Consider the following 21,370-nt stretch of genomic DNA (forward strand, 5'->3'; position numbering starts at 1 on the left):
TATAACTTGCATGTTTCTGTTACAGTCACATTTGTAACTCGTATGTTAATTATTTTTTGTACTAATTTGAGCTCATTAATATAGTTTTTTTAATTTGAAGCGTACATTTATCTAATCACTCACTGACGTGCATATGCATTTGGGGATCAAAGGTCAAATCCTTACATCAGCAACAGCAAAAGTAAGTTACAGTGATTCAGTTTTTTCTCCATGCCTCATTAGCACCTGTTGATATTTTTGGCACGTCAGACTCATTGAGCACCACTTTGCATTTATGCAGGAATTTGCTGAACTTGTATCCTGACCAAATACAGGATGATGATGATAATATCTTGTCAGTGTCCATCTTATCAGCATCCATAAAAATTCCCAATCTTTTCATTGTCGAGTCTCTCAACTTCCCCAAATGCTGATGAAATGATAAGGAGGTCAACATTAGCAGCCAGTCCTCAGGCTGAGAAAATCCCCAAGCCAACCAGAAATCGAACCCGGGATCCAGAGGCAGCAACACGAAACCATGAGCTGCGGACCCAATTGGCAAGATTTTAGGTACCTCCCATGAAGAAAAGGAGTATACCTGTCACAGGTTATCCCCTGTCATAATTAAAATGATTATGAAATTAATTGCATTGTCCACGTTTGCAACTTCCTTACACAAGTATTGTGTGTAGTCAAAATGATCAATAGTTTTAGACTCTTCTTGCTGTTAGTGTCTCACCTATCTATGTTAGATTTTAATTCCAGTGCCAATTTAGTGCCTCAGTGATAAAGTGCCAGACTATGAATCCAGAGGTCTTGGGTTCAATCCCTGATCAATCATAGGACTTTTATCTATTACTTATCACTTCTTTCACCTGTGGCAGCATTTGTAGATGTGAAAAATGCTGAGTTACACCATGGTTTGGAATCCATTTTAAACTGTAGTACCCCGTAACTGGCTGGATCAATCAGTGAAAAGGTTGGAGGAAGGTAAGGGCATACTACCCAGCAAAAGGACCATTCATAGTAAAGCACTGTGTGTTCAAAACAATCTTTGGATTGATGACAGCTTTACTTTCATGAATTCCTCTGTAATGACAGAAGACATTTTCCATCAATGAGTATCACAATGTGCAGCAACATTCCTCAAGCAAACATCCTCACCTAGCAATCATCTGGTGCCAGAGGAGTAGGAGTGGGTCCTAATAGTGCTATTTTTTAGACAATGTGCGAATTTCCACATTTATTGCCATATCGAATTTATATCCAAATTCCTTAATAGCCAATCTCTTTATGATGTTATTAGAATATCATATTCTATCTATCTGATTTGAATGACACTGTTATTGGTATACTTTATGAAGGAAAATGGAAACAACTGTAGTCTCCAGAGAAATTAATTATTAATTTTTCTTATAACAGATAATAAATAACTTAATGATGGCTCTCTTTGGTTCTTTTTGTAGAAATGGTAAACAGCCAATCAGTTGCAAATTGTAAGTTCTGTTAAAACTGTTTTACCATAGTTTCAACATTTATGAAAGTGTCTTCTTCAGAAAGAAATATAGGCGACTGGATTACATGTGAGTAATAATACAAAATTTCACCTCATAATAAATTAAAATATGCCCAACATGGTTGTTGATATAAAGTATTTCACCACCAATGTACATTGAAGAGGAAATACCATAGGTTGTTGTCATATAGTATTTCCTCAACAATGTACATTGGTGAGAAATTACTATATGACAATAACGATGTTGTGCATGGTTAATTTATTGTAGAGATGAAATTTGTTATTTGGCTGATGCCTTTCAGCTATATTTTAATGTACCTCTGCACAGCATGTAAACTAATTGCCTATATTTTCTTCTGAAGATGTTTATATAAATGTTGAAACCATGTTAAAGGGGTTTTAATAAACATTCAATTTGCAGATAATTGGCTGTTTACTGTTTCTGCAAGAATATTTCATTCTGCGGTTGCTTCTCCAGCTGTGGACAAAATTTTAAAATAACGTATTGTTCCTTTCCACAGGTCTGCTGAATGCGTTACAAAAATTTGGGCTTCATCATGTAATGGATGGCTATATTTGTTCATCATTTGTTCGTGAGCACCTTCCAGTCCAAAAAGTACAAAACTATTACTATGACTGTGCCTGGCGTTTAGCAAACTGGAATGCTGATATATATTTTTCTGATGCATCTACAGAATGTTTTCAAGTAGAGAGTGATATTCAAAAAGAGTTACATCCTGGAAGCTATGAGAAATATCATTATTTGGCTATGAATGCTATCCAAAACTTGGATGACGATGCCTTTAAGAAGAATTTGCGACATGCACGTAGTTGTGTAGTAGACTCGTTAGCTCATGCTAGTCTTGAAACTAGCAAATTCCTCTATACAGTACTTTCACAGTTAAGAGCACTACAAGAAATGGAAGATTTCTTTGAAGTTATAAGTGAAAATGATTCTAAAAATGTTGAACATCTTCTTAAAAAGTGGAATCAGCAAAACCTTATTCAGTACAATGACTTTGATAATGTAGAGCCAATATTGACACAGAGAATTGTAATGTTGAAGACCAGTGCAAGGAAAGGATTGGTCAATCCATATTTTCAGAAAGTGATTGTGAATTTAAGTCTAGACATAGCAGCACTTGCAAGAACTGAAAAACATTTTCAAGTAGCAGCTCATTATGTTCAGTCTTTGTCAGCTATGTCCTCCCTGCCACCTGAAACAGCTGTTAATCTGAAAATTGAAGAAGCAAGATTATTATGGGACAGAGATGATAAAGAACTGGCTCTATGCATTCTGAAAGGATTGCTCAGTAAACCAGGAAACAGCAAAGGAAAGTGGCACGCATTGTCACTTAAGTTATATGGTGACTGGATGGTAGAAACAAAGTCTGAAAATGCACAAGTAATTATGAGTGATTATTTTTTCAAGGCTCTAGAAACACTAGAAAGTAATGAGAATGGAATTACTGGAACTAAGATAGAAACATATTGGTCAATTGCTAGTTTTGCTGACTCTCAGTATCAACAGCTTAGCTGTTATTTCAAATCAGCTGAATATGAAGTGAAACAAAAGTACTTGGAGAAAGCATTAAATGATGTTGAACGTTTAAAACAACAAGCAAGAGAGGGTGGTACCTTGAATGAAGATGAGAAGAGAGCATACAGAATGCATGAGCGCCAGACTCAAATTGATAGTGCAGAAATTGCAAACAGAAGAAAGGAAATGGACATGTATCTTACAACAGCCATAAGGTATTTATTGACTTAATGAATTATCTAAGTTTATAATAATCAGGAGCACTCATACCAATGAGAAAGGGGTCACACACACACACACACACACACACACACACACACACACACACCAAGCTCTCATGGAAAGAAAAAAAATAGTGTATTCAGGTGTTTTTCTTTCAAGAAAAGATTTAAAAGGCAGTATTACACAGGTTTTCAACATGGGCAGATCTGAAATTTTTCATGGCTACTTACACGTCACCATTCATCTTCCAAAACATTAAAAATACATCATACTCCCAGATCCCCCCCCCCCGCCTCCCCCCCCCCTTTCCCCTCACTACAAACTATTGTATAGGCACCCTTGGTAATATATTTATGTTGAATATTGGTGTGATTTTGAGAATTTTCTTGTAAACTTAACAATTCACATGTAACATAACTATTTGGGAAGATACCCTCAGTGTAGCAAAGCAGTTGAAGTCACTTAATAAAGATAATTCTTCTGGTTCAAATTTTATACTAGTTTGGTTCCTTTTGGAGTATGCTAATCGAATAACTCCATTTTCAGCAGTCATATACAACCACTTGCATGACAAAAGATCGGCTCCTAAAGACTGGAAAGTGGCACAGATTACACCAGTATACAAGAAAGCAAATAAAAGTAATCTGCTGTATTATAGACTGTCATTGTGACTTCGATTAGTAGCATGATTTTGTAAATACTGTGCTCCATTGTTTTGAAATACTTTGAAGAAAACAGTCTGTTGACACATAACCAGCATGGATTCAGAAAAATGTTATTCTTGTGAACCCAATTTGCTCTGTATTCACATGAACTAATGAGTGTTATCAACAGGGAATCTCAGATTGATTTCATATTTCTAGTTTTCTAGAAGGCTTTTGGCATTATTTTTCGCATTGGGTTCTAATCAGATTGTATGTCTATGGAGCATAGTCTCAGTTGTGTTCATGATTTCCTGCCTGAAACTGAACAGTTTTTAGTAATTGATGGGAAATCATTGAGTGAAACTGGAGCGACATCTGGGGTTCCCCAAGAAAGTTTTATGTACTGTTGGGTGTTCTTAGTCTATGGAAACCCTCTTAGGTTTTTATAGGTGATGCTGTTGTATACCATATGTTAAAGTCGTCAAAAAATCAAGACAAATTGCTAAATAATTTACACAAGATATATGCATGGTGCATAAACAAGAAAAAATTGAGAGGTCCTCCGCATGAGTACCCAAAAAACTCTGTTGAATTTTCGTTACACAATAAATAACAAGAATTTTAAGGTTGTCAGTTCAACTAAGTAGCAGGGGATTACAATTGTAAACCACTTAAAATCAAAGCATCTCATAGAAAATACTGTGAGGAAGGCAAACTAAAGTCTGCTTTCTATTGACGGAATACTTAGAAGACATGACAAACCTACTAAAGAGGCTGTCTGCACTATAATTGTCTGTCCTCTTCTGGAGTTTTACTGCACGGTATAGGATCCTTACCAGATAGGATTGATGGAGGACATCAAAAAAGTTCAGAGAAGAGCAAGTCACTTAGTATTACCACAAAATAGGAGTGTGTCATGGATATGATAAACAAATAGGGATGGTAATAATCAAAACAATGACATTTTAAGTTGCAACAAGACCTTGGCACAAAATTTCAGGCACTGACTTTCTCCTTCAGATGAAAAAGAAAATTGTTGACTCCCACCTACATAGGGAAAAATGGCCAATGTCATAAGAGAAATCAGAGTTTTCATGGAAAGATTTAGGTGTCAATTCCTCCCATGTTCTACTCGAGAGTTAAATGCCCAAGAAATTATCTGAAAGTGGTTCTATGAACCCTCTGCGAAAAATTTAAATTTGAGTTAGAGTAATCATTTACATAGGATTTTGTATTGATCTCTCTAACCAACAAGTTCGAGGTGATGTCTTTCACTGAAATTGACCCAGTGGGTCACTTCACCTGCTGTGCGGAAACCTGTTTTGTCCAATGCCATGAGGAGGCAAATGCAAAAGGGCTGGAGTCTGTTAACCATCGGCTGTTCAAACGTATGGCAAATGATGGTAGCCCCTAGGGAAATGACATCAAGGGACAGGAAAGGGCACCAGGTGCATTCATTGTGTACGCCAGATGGCTTCATTCAACATGTTGAAGATGCTATTCCTGTGGCATTTAGGGAACAGGGTGCAACCAGTTTGTGACTGGATTGAGAACTTTTTGGTAGGGAGGACACAGCATGTTGTCTGGGATGTAGAGTCATTGTCAGATGTTGAAGTAACTTCGGGTGTGCCCCAGGGAAGTGTGTTGGGTCCCTTGCTGTTCATTTTGTATATTAATGACCTTGCAGACTATATTAATATTGAAATCAGGCTTTTTGCAGATGACACAGTTATATATAATGAAGTACAATCTGAAAGAATCTGCATATATATTCACTCAGATCTTGATAAGATTTCATCATGGTGCAGAGATTGGCGACTTGCTCTAATGTTCAGAAATGTAAAATTTTGCACTTCACAGAACGAAATAACGTAGTTTCCTATGGTTATAATATCAGTGAGCCACTGTTGAAATTGGTCAACTCATACAAATACGAGGGTGTAACACACTGTAGGTTTATGAAATGGAATGATTACATAGATTCAGTCATGGATAAAGCAGGTGGCAGACTTCAGTTTATAGGCAGAATACTGGGGAAATGCAATCAATCTACAAAGGAGATTGCTTACAAATCACTCGTGTGACCAGTTCTAGAATATTGCTCAACTGTGTGGGACCTGTACGAGATAGTCCTAACAGGGAATATTGAATGTATACAGAGAAGGGCAGCACTAATGGTCACAGGTTTGTTTAATCCATTGCAGAGTGTCACAGAAATACTGAAGGAACTGAAATGGCAGACTCTTGAACACAGACGTAAACTATCCCGAGAAAGTCTATTAAGGAAGTTCCAAAACCAGCATTAAATGATTACTCTATTGATGTATTACAACCCCCTATGTATCTCTCACACAGGCATTGTTAGGATAAGATTAGAATAATTACTGCATGCCCAGAGACATTCCAACAATCATTCTTCCCACACTTAAGAAACCCTAATAACTGGTACAATGGGGCGTACCATCTGCCATGCACATCATGGTGGTTTGCAGATCATAGGTGTAGATGTCGATATAGATGTAGATCTGAAAAGCTGGTATGTTGTTTTGGATGCATCAAAAGATGTTTTTGGTTTTGTTCATCAAATGGCATCAAGTAATTGTTATTGTTAATAATGCAGCAACATACTGACAGTCTGATCTAAGTATTGTGTGTCTGTAGTGGTATAACAGATGTCACATCTAATAAAATTTTTCACATGTTAATACAAGAGAGTTAGGCTGATGTTTCACAACATTTGCTGTTTGTAACTGAACACACGTCATGCTGAAAGGACAGTCATCAGGTGGTAATCCTTGAGAGTTTCAGTTTGTGACACATTTGCTTTCTGCAGTGTTCTGTTCTCAGGACATGTATGGGATTGTGGAGATCAATGTAAAATAATTGAATTTATATTTAATTGAATGTTACAAAACATTGCATTTCATTCAAAAAATGGTTCAAAACACCATAATTACGAAAAGCTAAAAAATTCATTATATAGATAATTTCCAAACAGTGAACTGCACACAGTCCAACATCACACTCCTTTGGTTGGTAATGTGATTCTGTTCTGGATATTTTTTGATATTCAGACAGTGCACTCGTTGTAGCTGGCACATATTTTGGAAAAATCTTTTTCAGTGAGACTGAGAAGATCATTATTTGACTAGCAGCTTTGCTTTCCAGAGCTCGCTTCCAGCTAAGGATAATACTTCAGAAACAGTTTTTCAGTCAGTCTCTCAATTTTTTATAGTGATTCAGACCTGGACTTCCAGTAAATGAACAGTTTGTTGGTGCTTTGCAGATTTTATCAAAACACATCCATTTGAAATTCTGTATATCCTTCTGATGAAACAAATTTAGACAGTTGAACGTCATCATCAAATTCACTGTCCTGTCAGTCACTTATCACACTTCTACTGTTTGCTTCACTATTTTTGCAGGATGTTTCAATGTATTCTTTATCACCCCATACATCTGGCCATGAAAGAATACATTCAGAATCACCCTAAGCACAGCATTTCAGTCATGTAACCTTGTTTACACACGTACACAATTTTAGAAACTGCCAAATCACTCCAGTCTAAATATTTTTAAATGAAATCATACCACCTTAGGCTGTTAAAACAATGGTTATTGTGATTGCAATTTCGACATATGTTCATTCTCAAGCATTATGGGATGTTGTAATCCATTCAATAAAGTAAAGCTGTGACATGTTGTTTAAGATCAGTTGTATGTGGTGGTGTGAATTTATCTGCTGTTCCATATACCATACACTTTAGAAATCTGTATATGGAACATCAAATAAATTCATACCACCACATGCAACTGCTCTTACACAGCATGTCACACCTTTATATCATTGATCCTATATGCTTGAAAATGACAGTGTTGAAATTGCAATTGCGATAAATCATGTTTTAACAGCGTAAAGTGGAAAGATTTCATTTAAAAATTTCATGAAGATTATGGACCCAGTCATCATCAAACTTATGCTTTCTAAATATTCATTTTACAAACAAACCTACTGAAGAAAGCAGAGAGAACACTGAAGTAATTCCAGTGATACTAGCAGAGGGTAGCATATACTGTAAACAGGTCATCTGATGAATTATGACATGAAAACAAACAAAATACTAGGTTTTGTACCAGAATGTAATATTTTATTGAAGTCGAGGTGGGTGACAGCCAGATCATCACAATACTAAGACAAAAACAGTTAAGGAATTAACCATGTAGTTACTATATTGATGTATGCATCGTGGTTACTGTCATTTCTACAGCTGTTCGTGGCTTAACTTTGAAACAGTCTTAAGCTTCTAAACCAAGTATGGAAACATTCGTAGCTAAGCAGGAATCATCTTTCAGATTAGTATGAGACCTCTGGCTGCAGCGAGCTCCCCTTTAAAGCTTATAAACTCTTTCCCACATTCCTTTATTTATGTCCATGATGCATTTTCGCATAACGGCTTTCACACCAACTCACTGATAAATGCTTGACCATTTACAAAGTGACATTAGAATGTACATGGTACTGTAAGGTAATGGATGCTTAGTTTGAGGTTATGAAAAGCTCTTCGTGGCAGTGGTCTTTAACTGGTGTCACAAACCTGCAACTGTTTTTCCCATTGCTTGATTTTTTAATGTTTATATTTACCCTACATTCTGAAAGACATCGAACACTATTCATAACAATTTTGCATGTTCTTTTCAAGTACATTGGCTACTTTGGTAAATTAATTACATACATTTAAAGCTTCTCTGTTGGGTCAGCTCCCTGTGGTTGCTCAATGGCTCATGTAAACACCCAACAGTCATATTAAAACTTGAAGTTAGAGCTTTAAGTTCATAGAGCCTATCAAAATTTTTCTTATTACATGTATCGAGCATCCAATTGCAGTGTTTTATGCCTATGCTACCCATGCCAATTGTTGTTCCCTATTATGTACTGTGAGCAGTGCTGCATGCACTAATGAACAAAAACATTGTGAGAACTGCCCATCATGAGATCGAATGCCACTTTGTGGTGTTATGTTCATGTGGCACACCAAGGAAAGGATATAAGCAGAGCAGATACGAATTAGGGAATCATTCCAGCAACAATACAGGTTACAAATGTGGGAATCTGTCAATGTAAATGGTTTTGACAGTGGACAGATTGTTAAGGCCCAGCACCTGGAAATGAGGAACTGTGAAATGTTGAAGCTGTTCGCATGCTACCTGTCATGATCATCTATGAAAAGTGTTTCAAAGTTTGTTAAAACATGAGTATATATGACAAGATGTTTGATTCCCATGCTTCTTCATGGAATATGAAGGTTGGAGGCTTACCTGCTGTGAGGCAGATCTGACAATAGAGTGCAATGCTGCGCAAGCACAAGTGTTGTGGAGCAGACCATTCAAGATGATGCATTGTTGAACATAGAGCCCTGCAGCAGACAATCCATAAGTATTCCCATATTGACTTGACATTATTAGTTACGATTGCATTGAATATGGGATCATCAAGACTGGACCGTGGATCAGTGGAAATTTGTCGGCTGGTCACTTTATTACAGCAGGTCGATGATTATGTTCGGAAAAGCAGTCATACAGTTGCATGGCTGTCCAAAGCATACACTATGTCACAGGAGCAGGCCAGCGGGGGCAGTACTACGCCAGGCTTCCATGGAACCTGTGGTAGTAATCGAAGGCACCATGACAGCTGTGGACTACAGTAATACAGTTGCAGATCATCTGCGTTTCTTCGTGCTCGATGTCTTCCCTGATAGCAGTGGCATGTTCTAGCAGGATAACTGCCATATCATAAGATCAGAATTGTTCTTCAGTGGTTGGAGGATCAAACCAGTAAACTCACATTGATGTCTTGCTTGCCAAATTCACCTTACCTGAACTCGATGGGACACTTTCGGGCACCAGCTCTGGGCCCACAAACCAGCAAGACAAAATTTACAGGAATTGCATGACCTCTGCATAGGGATCAGGTGCCACATGCCTCCAGAAAACTACCAGAGACTAGTGAAATCCATACCATGCAGAGTCGTTGCTTTATTGCATTCAAAGAGTGGAACAGCATACTAGTAGTCATAACGTTTTGGAGCATCAGTTTAGTGGAGCTGTGGCTTCTGTTCTTCCTAGTGAAATATTCGTCTTGTATACTATGGCTTCTCACCGGTATCGTCGTCATTGTCGTCGTCGTCATCGTCGTATAGCAGTGAATTGGTGAAAACGTTTGCTGTACTATAGCCCTTCTACCCACTGTTTCAATCTGTGATAGTCACCGATGTCCCTGGTATCAACATGAAAAGAGTATTCCAGTCATATTAGCACATAAGGTCAGTTGATTCTTTTTAAAATGTCATAAGCATTTCTGAGAAATTTACATTTAAATGTTTTCAATAAAATATTTGTGGTGTCGTAATTGGTCTGATACATTTGTGTTGTATAAAAAGCTATTCCTTATCATGATTGCTTCAAATAAAACTCAACTGAAGCCAAAACTTTCCCCCACCCCACCACTTTCCTCCTTCTTCCTCTTCTCCAATAAAAGAAAACATATGATAAATAATATTTGCTAGTATCTACTTTTCTTAAATAGAAATGTTTTACAAATCTTTATAAGCCAGCTTCACTGGAAGAAGAGACTCAGTGAGAAACTGAATGAATATTTTCATCGGAGGTAATACGTTCTACGAGATTAGACAAAATCAGCAAACACTGATAAACAATTTAAAGAGAAAAAAATTATTTTTCATTCCTACCCAAAATTCAGGTAAGTAGTAGATAATAATGGTGAAGGAATAAGAGCATTAAAACAAGAGACAACTAAATTATGTCAGTCAACCAAGTGATCCAGGAACCTCAAAATAAATTTCAGCCAGCAGGTTTTGGAGTTGTCCCTGCACGAGATGGAATTCACTAACAGTGTTATGGTTTACCGGGCAAATAGCTATCACAAAGGGAATTTACATGAAGACATAATACACGAAAGTCCAGAACCTAACTGCAGAACAGAAACGATAATAGAATCATCATTTTGTGATGCGAAATTCATGATACATTGTGGGAGAGAGAGACCTTTAGCCTTGGACTGTGTGTGTGTGTGTGTGTGTGTGTGTGTGTGTGTGTGTGTGTGTGTGTGTGTGTGTAAAATTAATTAATGAGAGTAACTTAAAGCATATAGCTCAACAAAATGACTCTTCAGTCCAGTTGCTGTCATAATTTAAATTATATCACAGGTACCAACAATTTTTATCAGAAGCTGTAATGAACCAAAAATTTTGTGAAAAACTAAGTTGCAAAACAACAAAAGCAGTTCTTCAAGCATTTCAAGTTTTGTGGGTTCAAAGCAGCTATGGGAACTAAGTAGTAATACCACCCTGACACCAGAATGGAAGCAACACATTGAGAAGATGTCTTCTTGAAGAACTTGTAGCAAAAATAATTTATTTCATCTGATTATTTTCTAGTGCGCTTACATAATGCATTTGTTAAATCTCTACTCCTACCTTCCCCCTCCCCCTTATGTATCTTTTTCACTTCTTCTTGTCTATTATTTAAGAAGTATTAACTATTTTTGTTCCATTTCAGTAACAAGTTATAAGCCAACAAAGACTCGATATGATGTACATTTTGACTGTTCGTAATGAAGTATCTGGGTTATATACACTTGCGAAAATGTGAAAGCAGGGACTCCTGTGCTACCTTGCACATTAATTTGGTATTGTTTCTGAAGATGTTATTTCACTGTTTCACGTATAATTAAGATAACCTCAAGATTGTATTGTTACATTAAAGTAACTATGTGTGTTACAGATACTATATTCTGGGTCTGGAATGTGATGATACACATGATTTACAAGTATTTCGAGTGGCACATCTGTGGTTAGAAAACACATTACACAATGACCTAAATGCAGTCCTGAATGAAATTCTATTTAGAGTGCCAAGTTACAAGTTCTTGCCACTCCTTCCACAATTAATACCACATATGAGTCACATGGAAGATACTTTCTCCAGAAAAATTAATATGTTAATAGGTAATTATGTATGTATCATTGATAAAACTTACCTTTCTCAATAAAGAATAAGAAACTAGCCATACTGGTAACTGAAAACTGAACATAATCTCTTCTAAAGAACATCTGAATTAGTATTAATGTATGATTTTATTTGACTACAAATAATCATTTTACATCTTTTAACTTCATCAACATTGAAAATAATTTTGTGGTGTGTCATTCACCCATTACAGAGCAATGTGCAGTTGACCATCCTCATCATTCATTGCAGCAGATATTGGCTTTGTCAAACTCGCACAAAGATAAAGAAATCTGTGGAGTTGACATGCGGTCAGTAATATATGAGGTAAGTTTTCAGACAAATGATATTCCATAAAAAGTGGCTCTATTCAATTGCTTCTATTAATGTGTTTTTGCTAAATTTTGCAGTAATCAACACTACAAACAGTTCTTGAAAAATGAATAACTTTCCTATTTGATTGCCAAAAAGAATGAGCTTTTCCTTTTAAGTTGTAAAAAAACAGTTTTTGTTGTGGTCTTCAGTCCGGAGACTGGTTTGATTCTACCCTATCATGTGCAAGCTTGATCGTCTCTGAGTAACTACTGCAATCTACTTTCTTCTGAATCTGGTTAGTGTATTCATCTCTTGGTTACCCCTCTATGATTTTTACCCTCCATGCTTCCCTCCAGTATTAAATTGGTGATCCCTAGATGCCTCAGAACATGTCCTACCAACTGATCGATTCTTCTAGTTAAGTTGTGCAACAAATTCCTGATCCTCCAAATTCTATTCAGTACCTCCTCATTAGTTTAGTGATCTACCCATTTGATTTTCATAATTCTTCTGTAGCACCTCATTTCAAAAGCTTTTTTTCTCTTCTTGTCTAAACTATTTACCATCCATGTTTCACTTCCATACAAGGTTATACTCCATACAAATACTTTCAGAAATGACTTCCTGACACTTAAATCTATACTTGATATTAACAAATTTCTCTTCTTCAGAGACGCTTTCCTTGCCATTGCCAGTCTACATTTTACATTCTCTGTACTTCGGCCATCATCAGTTAATTTGCTCCCCTGGTAGCAAAACTCATTAACTACTTTAAGTGTCTCATTTCCTAATGTAATTCTCTGAGAATCACCGGATTTAATTTGGCTACATTCCATTATCCTCGTTTTGCTTTTGTTGATGTTCATCTTATATCCTCCTTTCAAGACACTGTCCATTCCATTCAGCTGCTCTTCTACATCGTTTGCTGTCTTTGTCAGAATTACAATGTCATCGGGAAACCTCAAAATTTTTATTTCTTCTTCATGGATTTTAATTCCTACTCAAAATTGTTTCTTTTGTTTCCTTTACTGCTTGCTCAATATACAGGTTCAATGATATCAGGGACAGGCTACAATACTGTCTCACTCCCTTCTCAACCGCTTCTTCCCTTTCATGCCCCTCGATTCTTATAACTGCCATCTGGTTCCTGTACAAATTGTAAATAGCCTTTCACTCCCTGTATTTGACTCCTGCCACCTTTAGAATTTGAAAGAGAGTATTCCAGTCAACATTGTCAAAAGCTTTCTCCAAGTCTACAAATGCTAGAAATGTAGGTTTGCCTTTCCTTAATCTATCTTCTAAGGTAAGTCATATGGTTAGTATTGCCTCGAAGTGTTCCAACATTTTAGGGAATCCAAAATGATCTTCTCCGAGGTCGGCTTCTACCAGTTTTTCCATTTCTATAAATAATTCATGTTAGTATTTTGCAACCGTGACATATTAAACTGATAGTTCGGTAATTTTCACACCTGTCAACACCTATTTTCTTTGAGATTGGTATTATTATATTCTCCTTGAAGTCCGAGGGTATTTCACCTGTCTCAAAAATCTTGCTCACCAGTGGTAGAGTTTTGTTGTGGCTGACTCCCCCAAGGCTATCAGTACTTCTAATGAAATTTTGTCTACCCCTGGGATCTTGTTTTGACTTAATTCTTTCAGTCCTCTGTCAAATTCTTCACGCAGTATCGTATCTCCCATTTCATCTTCATCTACGTCCTCTTCCATTTCCGCAATATAGCCCTCAAGTACATCGCCCTCGTATAGACACTCTATATACTCTTTCTACCTTCCTGCTTTCCCTTCTTTGCTTAAGACTGGTTTTCCATCTCAGCTCTTTATATTCATACAGGTGGTTCTCTTTTCTCCAATGATCTCTTTAATTTTCCTGTAGGCAGTATCTATCTTACCCCTAGTTATATATATGCCTCTTCACCCTTGCATTTGTCCTCTAGCCATTTTGAACTTCCTGTCGATCTCATTTTTGAGACGTTTGTTTTCCTTTTTGCCTGCTTCATATACTGCATTTTTATATTTTCTCCTTCATCAATTAAATTCAATTTCTCTTCTGTTATCAACGATTTCTACTAACACTCATCTTTTTACCTACTTGAGCCTCTGTTGCCTTCACTATTTCATTTCATAAAGCTACCACTCTTCTTCTACCGTATTTCTTTCCCCTGTTCTTGTCAATCTTTCCATCTGAAACACTCTACAACCTCTGGTTCTTTCAGTTTATCCAGGTCCCATCTCCTTAAATTACTACATTTTTGCAATTTTTTTCTGTTTTAATCTACAGTTCATAACCAAGAAATTGTGGTTCATTATCCCCATCTTCCCCTGGAAATATGTTACAATCTAAAACGTGGTTCCTAGATTTCTGTCTTACCATTATATAATCTATCTGAAACTTTCCATTGTCTCCAGACCTCTTCCACGTGTACAACCTTTTTTCGTCACTCTTAACCCAAGAGGTACCCATGATTAAGTTATGCTCTGTGCAAAATTCTACCAGGCGACTTCCTCTTTCATTCCTTACCCTCAGTCCTTATTCACCTACTACTTTCCCTTGTCTTCCTTTTCCTATTATCGAATTCCAGTCCCCCATAACTGTTAAGTTTTCGGCTCCCTTAACTAATTTATTTTATCACATTATACAGTTTTTCAGTTCATCATCATCTATGGAGTTAGTTGGTGTATAAACTTGTACTACTGTGGTAGGCGTGGGCTTCATGTCTATCTTGTCTACAATAATGTGTTCACTATGCTGTTCATAGTAGCTTATCTGCATTCCTACTTTTTTATTCTTTATTAAACCAACGTCTGCTTTCCCCTACTTGATTTTGCATTTATAACCCTGTATTCACTTGATCAGAAGTCTTGTTCCTCCTGTCATCAAACTTCACTAATTCCCAATATATCTAACTTTGACCTATCCATTTCCCTTTTTAAATTTTCTAACCTATCTGCCAATTAAGGGATCTGACGTTCCACGGTCCAATCCACAGAATGCCAACTTTGTTTCCCCTGATGATGACATCCTCCTGAGTAGTCCCCTCCTGGAGATCCAAATAGGGACTATTTTTCCTCCAGAATATTTTACCCAAAGGGACGCCATCATCATTAACCAAACAGTAGAGCTGCATGCCATCGGGGAAAAATTACGGCTGTAGTTTCCCCTTGCTATCAGCCATTTGCAGTACCAGCACAGCAAGGCCATTTTAGGTAATGTTACAAGACCAGATCAGTCAATCATCCAGACTGTTGCCCCTGCAACTACTGAGAAGGTCACTGCCCCTCTTCAGGAACCACATGTTTGGCCTCTCAACAGATACCCCTCCATTGTGGTTGCACCTACAATATAGCTATCTGTATCGCTGAGGCACGCAAGCCTTCTCACCAATGGCAAGATCCATGGTGGATGAGGGAGAAGAAACAGTATTAAACTGTCTCTTTGAAGAAACAAAATGGTCTACCAAAAATGATTGGCTTATTGTGTTGAGATTTGCTATATCGTTCTCTCTCTCTCTCTCTCTCTCTCTCTCTCTCTCTCTCTCTCTCTCTCTCACACACACACACACACACACACACACACTGTCTTTTAGGCCAGCACGCATCAGCTGGGTATTAGGCATCAAATGATTTCCATTCAGCTGCAGTAAAATCATATGGAGGTTGTAAAAGGCACTAAAATAAAATAAAATAAAAAAAGGACAAATTATATTCAGCATTAGTGATCCTCACAGTAAGAATTTAATTTTGAAAGAAAGGGATTATGTTGTTCCAGAACAGTCAGTTGCATGTTAGTGTAATGTGCCAGTTTTGCTGTCTATTAATGAGAGGTGGGCAAACGTTGCTACAGGATGGTGCATCTTCTCTCCCACCCAGACATTGTGTGTTTGTTTAGCAGTCGGAGTCAATAATCCACTGAAGGTGAAGGTGGTCCCAGCAAGATAGATGGATTTCAGTAAAACTGTTTATTGATATATTGAGCTGGAGCAGACACAACTTTGTGCCTCCATCAAGTAGATGTGGCCTGGCATCGAACCACAAAATCTTCATACCCGATGTAGCAGTGATTGTTGTACCGGGAAGCCTTACACGTTGCTGAGGAGAAGCATTGATGGTGTGCAAGGTGCCAGCCAGTACCACACAGTTGCCTCCTTAGCATGTAGTCTTTTGAAGAATAAAGCTCACTGTTGCTCCTATCTAAAAAGTGTCTCCATCAGTATGTAAACACCTATATGTATCTCACAATTTAGAAATTTCACTACACCACTTTCACTTATTAGATATCAGAAGGAAAATGTACAATGGCATATAATACCAGAATGTAAAACAACTTAATCAGTACAGTGCTCAGCTGCAATAAACAGTAATAGCATCCTCACTATTTTTGACTTTGTAGTCCAACATATTTTTGTATTCTTGAAAAATTTTGTTTAGACTGAATCATCAAAAATTTTGGTGCCAGTTGTTGGACTGTAATAACGTCTTCAAGTCTTTCAACCAAGTTATTTATTTCAGTTTCTGTTTTCTCTTTCAGCCCCGTGTTATTGGTGCACAACAGATGGTGGAGAGGCTGAAAAAAAGGTCTGATAATATTGCACCTCTACTTCAACAAATGGAAAAAGTAGCAGCAGCACTGATTAGCCTTGCATATTACAGCCCAAAAGACAACAGTAAAACTGGTAAGAAACAATTATTTCTTCATTGTTTGTAATTATTTGTAACAATTTCTGTATAAAACTGGGAAAATTATCTTCACCTCTTTTTTCACATAGTTCTCTTAGTTGATTTGTAGCATAGGTTCCCATATTAATTTTAATCAGATTCAGGACATTTTCAAAAATCAACACAAAAATTCAAGACAGATGAGTAAAAATCTGGATGCGATAGACTTATTGTCTGTACATTTACAGTTACATGACTAAAAAAAAAAACCCACTTAGATTTTACTGTGCAAACTCAAATTTCTCTTATTTTAATGCGATGATTATTTCTCCCTCTGTAGGTGGGGATCAACAAAATGGTTTCACATTTGGAGAAGAAAGTTGACTGAAATTTAATGAAAAGATCTTGCCTTAATAAAAAATGATATTTTAAAATGATTGCTGCCCCAACTCACATATCATATTAATAGCACTCTCTGAACTGTCTCATGGTAGTACAAATGATTTGTCCTTTTTTGGACATCTTCTATGTCCTCTGTCAGTCCTGTCTTATAAGGATCCCATACAGCACAGTAATGCACCAGTGAAGGATGAATAAGCATAGTGTATTCAGTTTCTTTAATCAGTTTGTTGCATCTTCTTCAGTGGACACTTGTTAGTTCATTGACAGGATGCTGGAAATTGCAGTCACCCTACAAATAAGACTGCTCAGAAAACACTTGGGTGACACCTCATCAAATGTTAATTAAGTGTGTGTGAACCACACAAAATGGGACTAGCAGGGGATATAGAACGTATACAGACAGGGTCAGCACAAATAGTCTCATCTTAATTAGACTGCTGGAGAGTGAGATGAAAGTTCTAATAAAGCTGAACTGCCAGAAGCTTGGAGATAGGTGACAGTTACCCTACAAAAGTCTAGTTACACAGTTTCAAGGACCAATGTTAAATGCAGAATCTATAAATGTACTTGCACCTCCCACCTGTCATTCCTGTAGCGATTGTGATTATAAGATTAAGCTAATTACAGCACACACAGTGGCTTTTAAACAGTCATATTTCTTACACTTATGTTGTTGTTGTTGTTGTTGTTGTTGTTGTCGTGTTCAGTCCGGAGACTGGTTTGATGCTACTCCATCCTGTGTAAGCTTCTTCATCTCCCAATACCTACTGCAACCTACATCCTTCTGAATCTGCTTAGTGTATTCATCTCTTTGTCTCCCTCTACAATTTTTAGCCTCCATGCTGCCCCCAAATACTAAATTGGTGATCCCTTGATGCCTCAGAACATGTCTTACGAACCGATCCCTTCTTCTAGTCAAATTGTACCACAAATTTCTCTTCTCCCCAATTCTATTCACTGCCTACTCGTTAGGTACGTGATCTACCCATCATACCTTTAGCATTCTTCTGTAGCACCACATTTCAAAAGCTTCTATTCTCTTCCTTTCTAAACTATTTATCATCCATGTTTCACTTCCATACATGGCTACACTCCATACAAATACTTTCAGAAACGACTTCCTGAGACTTAAATCTATACTTGATGTTAATAAATTTCTATTCTTCAGAATTGCTTCCCTTGCCATAGCCAGTCTACATTTTATATCCTCTGTACTTCGACCATCATCAGTTAATTTGCTCCCCAGATAGCAAAACTCATTAACTACTTTAAGTGTCTCATTTCCTAATCTAATTCTCTCAGCACCACCTGATTTAATTTGGCTACATTCCATTATCCTCGTTTTGCTTTTGTTGATGTTCATCTTATATCCTCCTTTCAAGACACCGTCCATTCCGTTCAACTGCTCTTCCAGGTCCTTTGCTGTCTCTGACAGCTTATATGCAATAGGAATGGGGGAAAAGCCTAGTGTGTGCTAGAACGCTAATTACCGTTTGCCATACACTTCGCAGTGGTTTGCAGGGTATATATGTAGGAAGTAATGGATGGCTTTGAGTTGTTGGTTAGTTTGCTAGCATCTAATGACATTAATGTCATTGGTACCTCTGATTATCAGTAAAACATAAGATGGCAAAAACAGAGTGTGAAATGTCGTGACTGAGATTACACCTGGCCTCAAACAGTGGAAAGTCCAGGTTGTAACATCAACAGTTATGAAAAGGATAGGTTGCTACTTACCATAAATATGACACATTGAGTTCCACACAGACACAGTGTAAAGACTGTTGCACACTAACCTGCAGCCAAAGCCTTCCTCGGAAAAGAAGGAAAAACACACATTTACACAAGCATGCACACCTCATGCACACATGACTGCTATCTCCAGCTGCCCCAGCCAGATTGTAACTGTTGTGTTGGGAGTGGGATGGAGAGGGCGGGGGGAGGGGCGCTGCCTGGTGGAGCAGGCTGCAGGGACTACTGGAGAATGTGGCAGGACAAGGCTGTCGAGTGCTTTTGTGTAAGGGGGAGGGGGAGGTGAGCAGACAAGGAGAGGAGCAGAGAGGGGAATAACTGGTGGATGCATTGGCAGAGAGTGAGCACAGTGATTGTGGTGCATGTGATGTGAATTGAGAGAAAGCTACAGGACAGAGGGGGCAGAAACTGTTTGGTTCCCTTTGAAGGGAAGGTATTCAAACAAATCCCTGCACAGCCATGGGCACATGCATGGCACTCTCCTAAGCCAACCGGTTTATGGACTATGCAGAGGAAACATTCCTAGCCTCCCAAACCCCAGCACTGGTTCAGGTTTGTTGACGATATCTTCAAGATCTGGACTCAGAGCCAAGACTCCCTATCCTTATTCTTTCACAACTTCAACCCCCTTCTCTCCCATCTGCTACACCTTATCCTTCTCAACCAAGCATGCCACCTTCCTTGATGCTGACCACCACCTCTCCAATTGCTCCATCCACATCTCTGCCCACATTACACTCACCAACAGTACCCGCATTTTGACCGAGCGAGGTGGCGCGGTGGTTAGCACACTGGACTCGCATTCAGGAGGACGACGGTTCAATCCCGTCTCCAGCCATCCTGATTTAGGTTTTCCGTGATTTCCCTAAATCGTTTCAGGCAAATGCCGGGATGGTTCCTTTGAAAGGGCACGGCCGATTTCCTTCCCAATCCTTCCCAAACCCGAGCTTGCGCTCCGTCTCTAATGACCTCGTTGTCGACGGGACGTTAAACACTAACAACCACCACCACCAGTACCCGCATTTTAACAGCCGTCATTCCTTCCACACCAGAAAATCCATCCCATACAGCCTCACCACCCAGGGACGGTATTTCTGCAGTCACTATAACGCCCTTGTCCTGTATGTTGAAGATCTCTCAAAGGCTTTCACAGACAGGCACAGCTCCCAGACATAGTCTGCAAACAGATATTGCCACACATCCACAGTCCTCCAACCACCCCCAAGAACCAGCTATAAAGGTGCACCCCCTTCGTTATCTGGTACCACCACAGACTGGAACAACTGAACCATATCTTTCATCAGGGCTTTGATTATCTATTATCATGCCCTGAAATGAGGGACATTGTACCCAAGATCCTTCCCTCCCTTCCTAAACTGCTGTTCCATCTCCCACCCAACCTTCACAACATCTTTGTCCGTCCCTATGCCACTCCCATCCCTCCCCCTTGCAGCAGGGATCCTACCTCTGTGGAACATCTGGGTGTAAGATTTACCCAATCCACCCACCCAACACTTCCTATTCCAGTCCTGCTGCAGGCTTATCCTACCATCTCAGAGCCCTGGCAACCTATGAAAGCAGCCATACCACATACCTGCTCTGCCGAAAACATTCCACAGTCTTGTTATGTTGATACGACTCCCAAACAGCTGTCCACCAGCCAAACTGTTGTCAAGAACAAAGTTGATCACCCTGTGGCACAAATTGCAGTTGAACACAACATGCTCAGTTTCAGTGGCTGCTTCACAGCAATGGCTATCTGGAGTCTCCCCTCCACCACCAACTTTTCTGAACTGCACAGGTGGGAGTTATCCTTACAACATACTCTCCACTCCAAAAATGATCTTGGCCTCGACCTACAAAATATACTGGCCCCACACTTTCCACACAACAGTATCTGCCCCCTGTCCTATAACCTCCTCCTAATTCACATCACATCCTCCGCCCTCACTGTGCTCACTCTCTGCTAACACTTCCACCAGTATTTTCCCCTCTCTGCGCCTCTCCCTTCCTATCTCACCCCCCCCCCTCCCCCCTCCCTCCCAGCCTCACAACACTGCCCGCAGGCAGCCTTGTCCTATTGTCTTTTACCATTGTCACTGCACAAACGGACAGGGTTCTTCCCCCCCCCCCCCTCTCTCTCTCTCTCTCTCTCTCTCTCTCACACACACACACACACACACACACACACACACACACTGCTATCCCTCCCACTTCCCTGCCCCACCCCTGATTGATGTTATCAATGCAACAGTTGCTGTCTGGCTGGAGCAGTTGAAGATAGTGATCATGTGTGCATGCTTG

The 21,370-nt window shown here is 38.7% G+C and overlaps 1 protein-coding gene across 1 annotated transcript in view; it reads left to right on the forward strand.

Moving 5' to 3' along the window:
• The window catches only part of LOC126236666 (serine-protein kinase ATM), a 500,205-nt gene that overhangs the window by 399,519 nt on the left and 79,316 nt on the right, over positions 1 to 21,370 (forward strand). Inside the window, exons 34-37 of the mRNA XM_049946145.1 lie at positions 2,017 to 3,250; positions 11,702 to 11,925; positions 12,141 to 12,253; positions 16,785 to 16,929. Of these exons, the coding sequence (XP_049802102.1) occupies positions 2,017 to 3,250; positions 11,702 to 11,925; positions 12,141 to 12,253; positions 16,785 to 16,929 (1,716 nt within the window). The remainder of the gene's footprint in view (positions 1 to 2,016; positions 3,251 to 11,701; positions 11,926 to 12,140; positions 12,254 to 16,784; positions 16,930 to 21,370) is intronic.

Source organism: Schistocerca nitens, chromosome 2, assembly GCF_023898315.1.
Source record: "Schistocerca nitens isolate TAMUIC-IGC-003100 chromosome 2, iqSchNite1.1, whole genome shotgun sequence".
Classification (NCBI taxonomy): Eukaryota; Metazoa; Arthropoda; class Insecta; order Orthoptera; family Acrididae; genus Schistocerca; species Schistocerca nitens.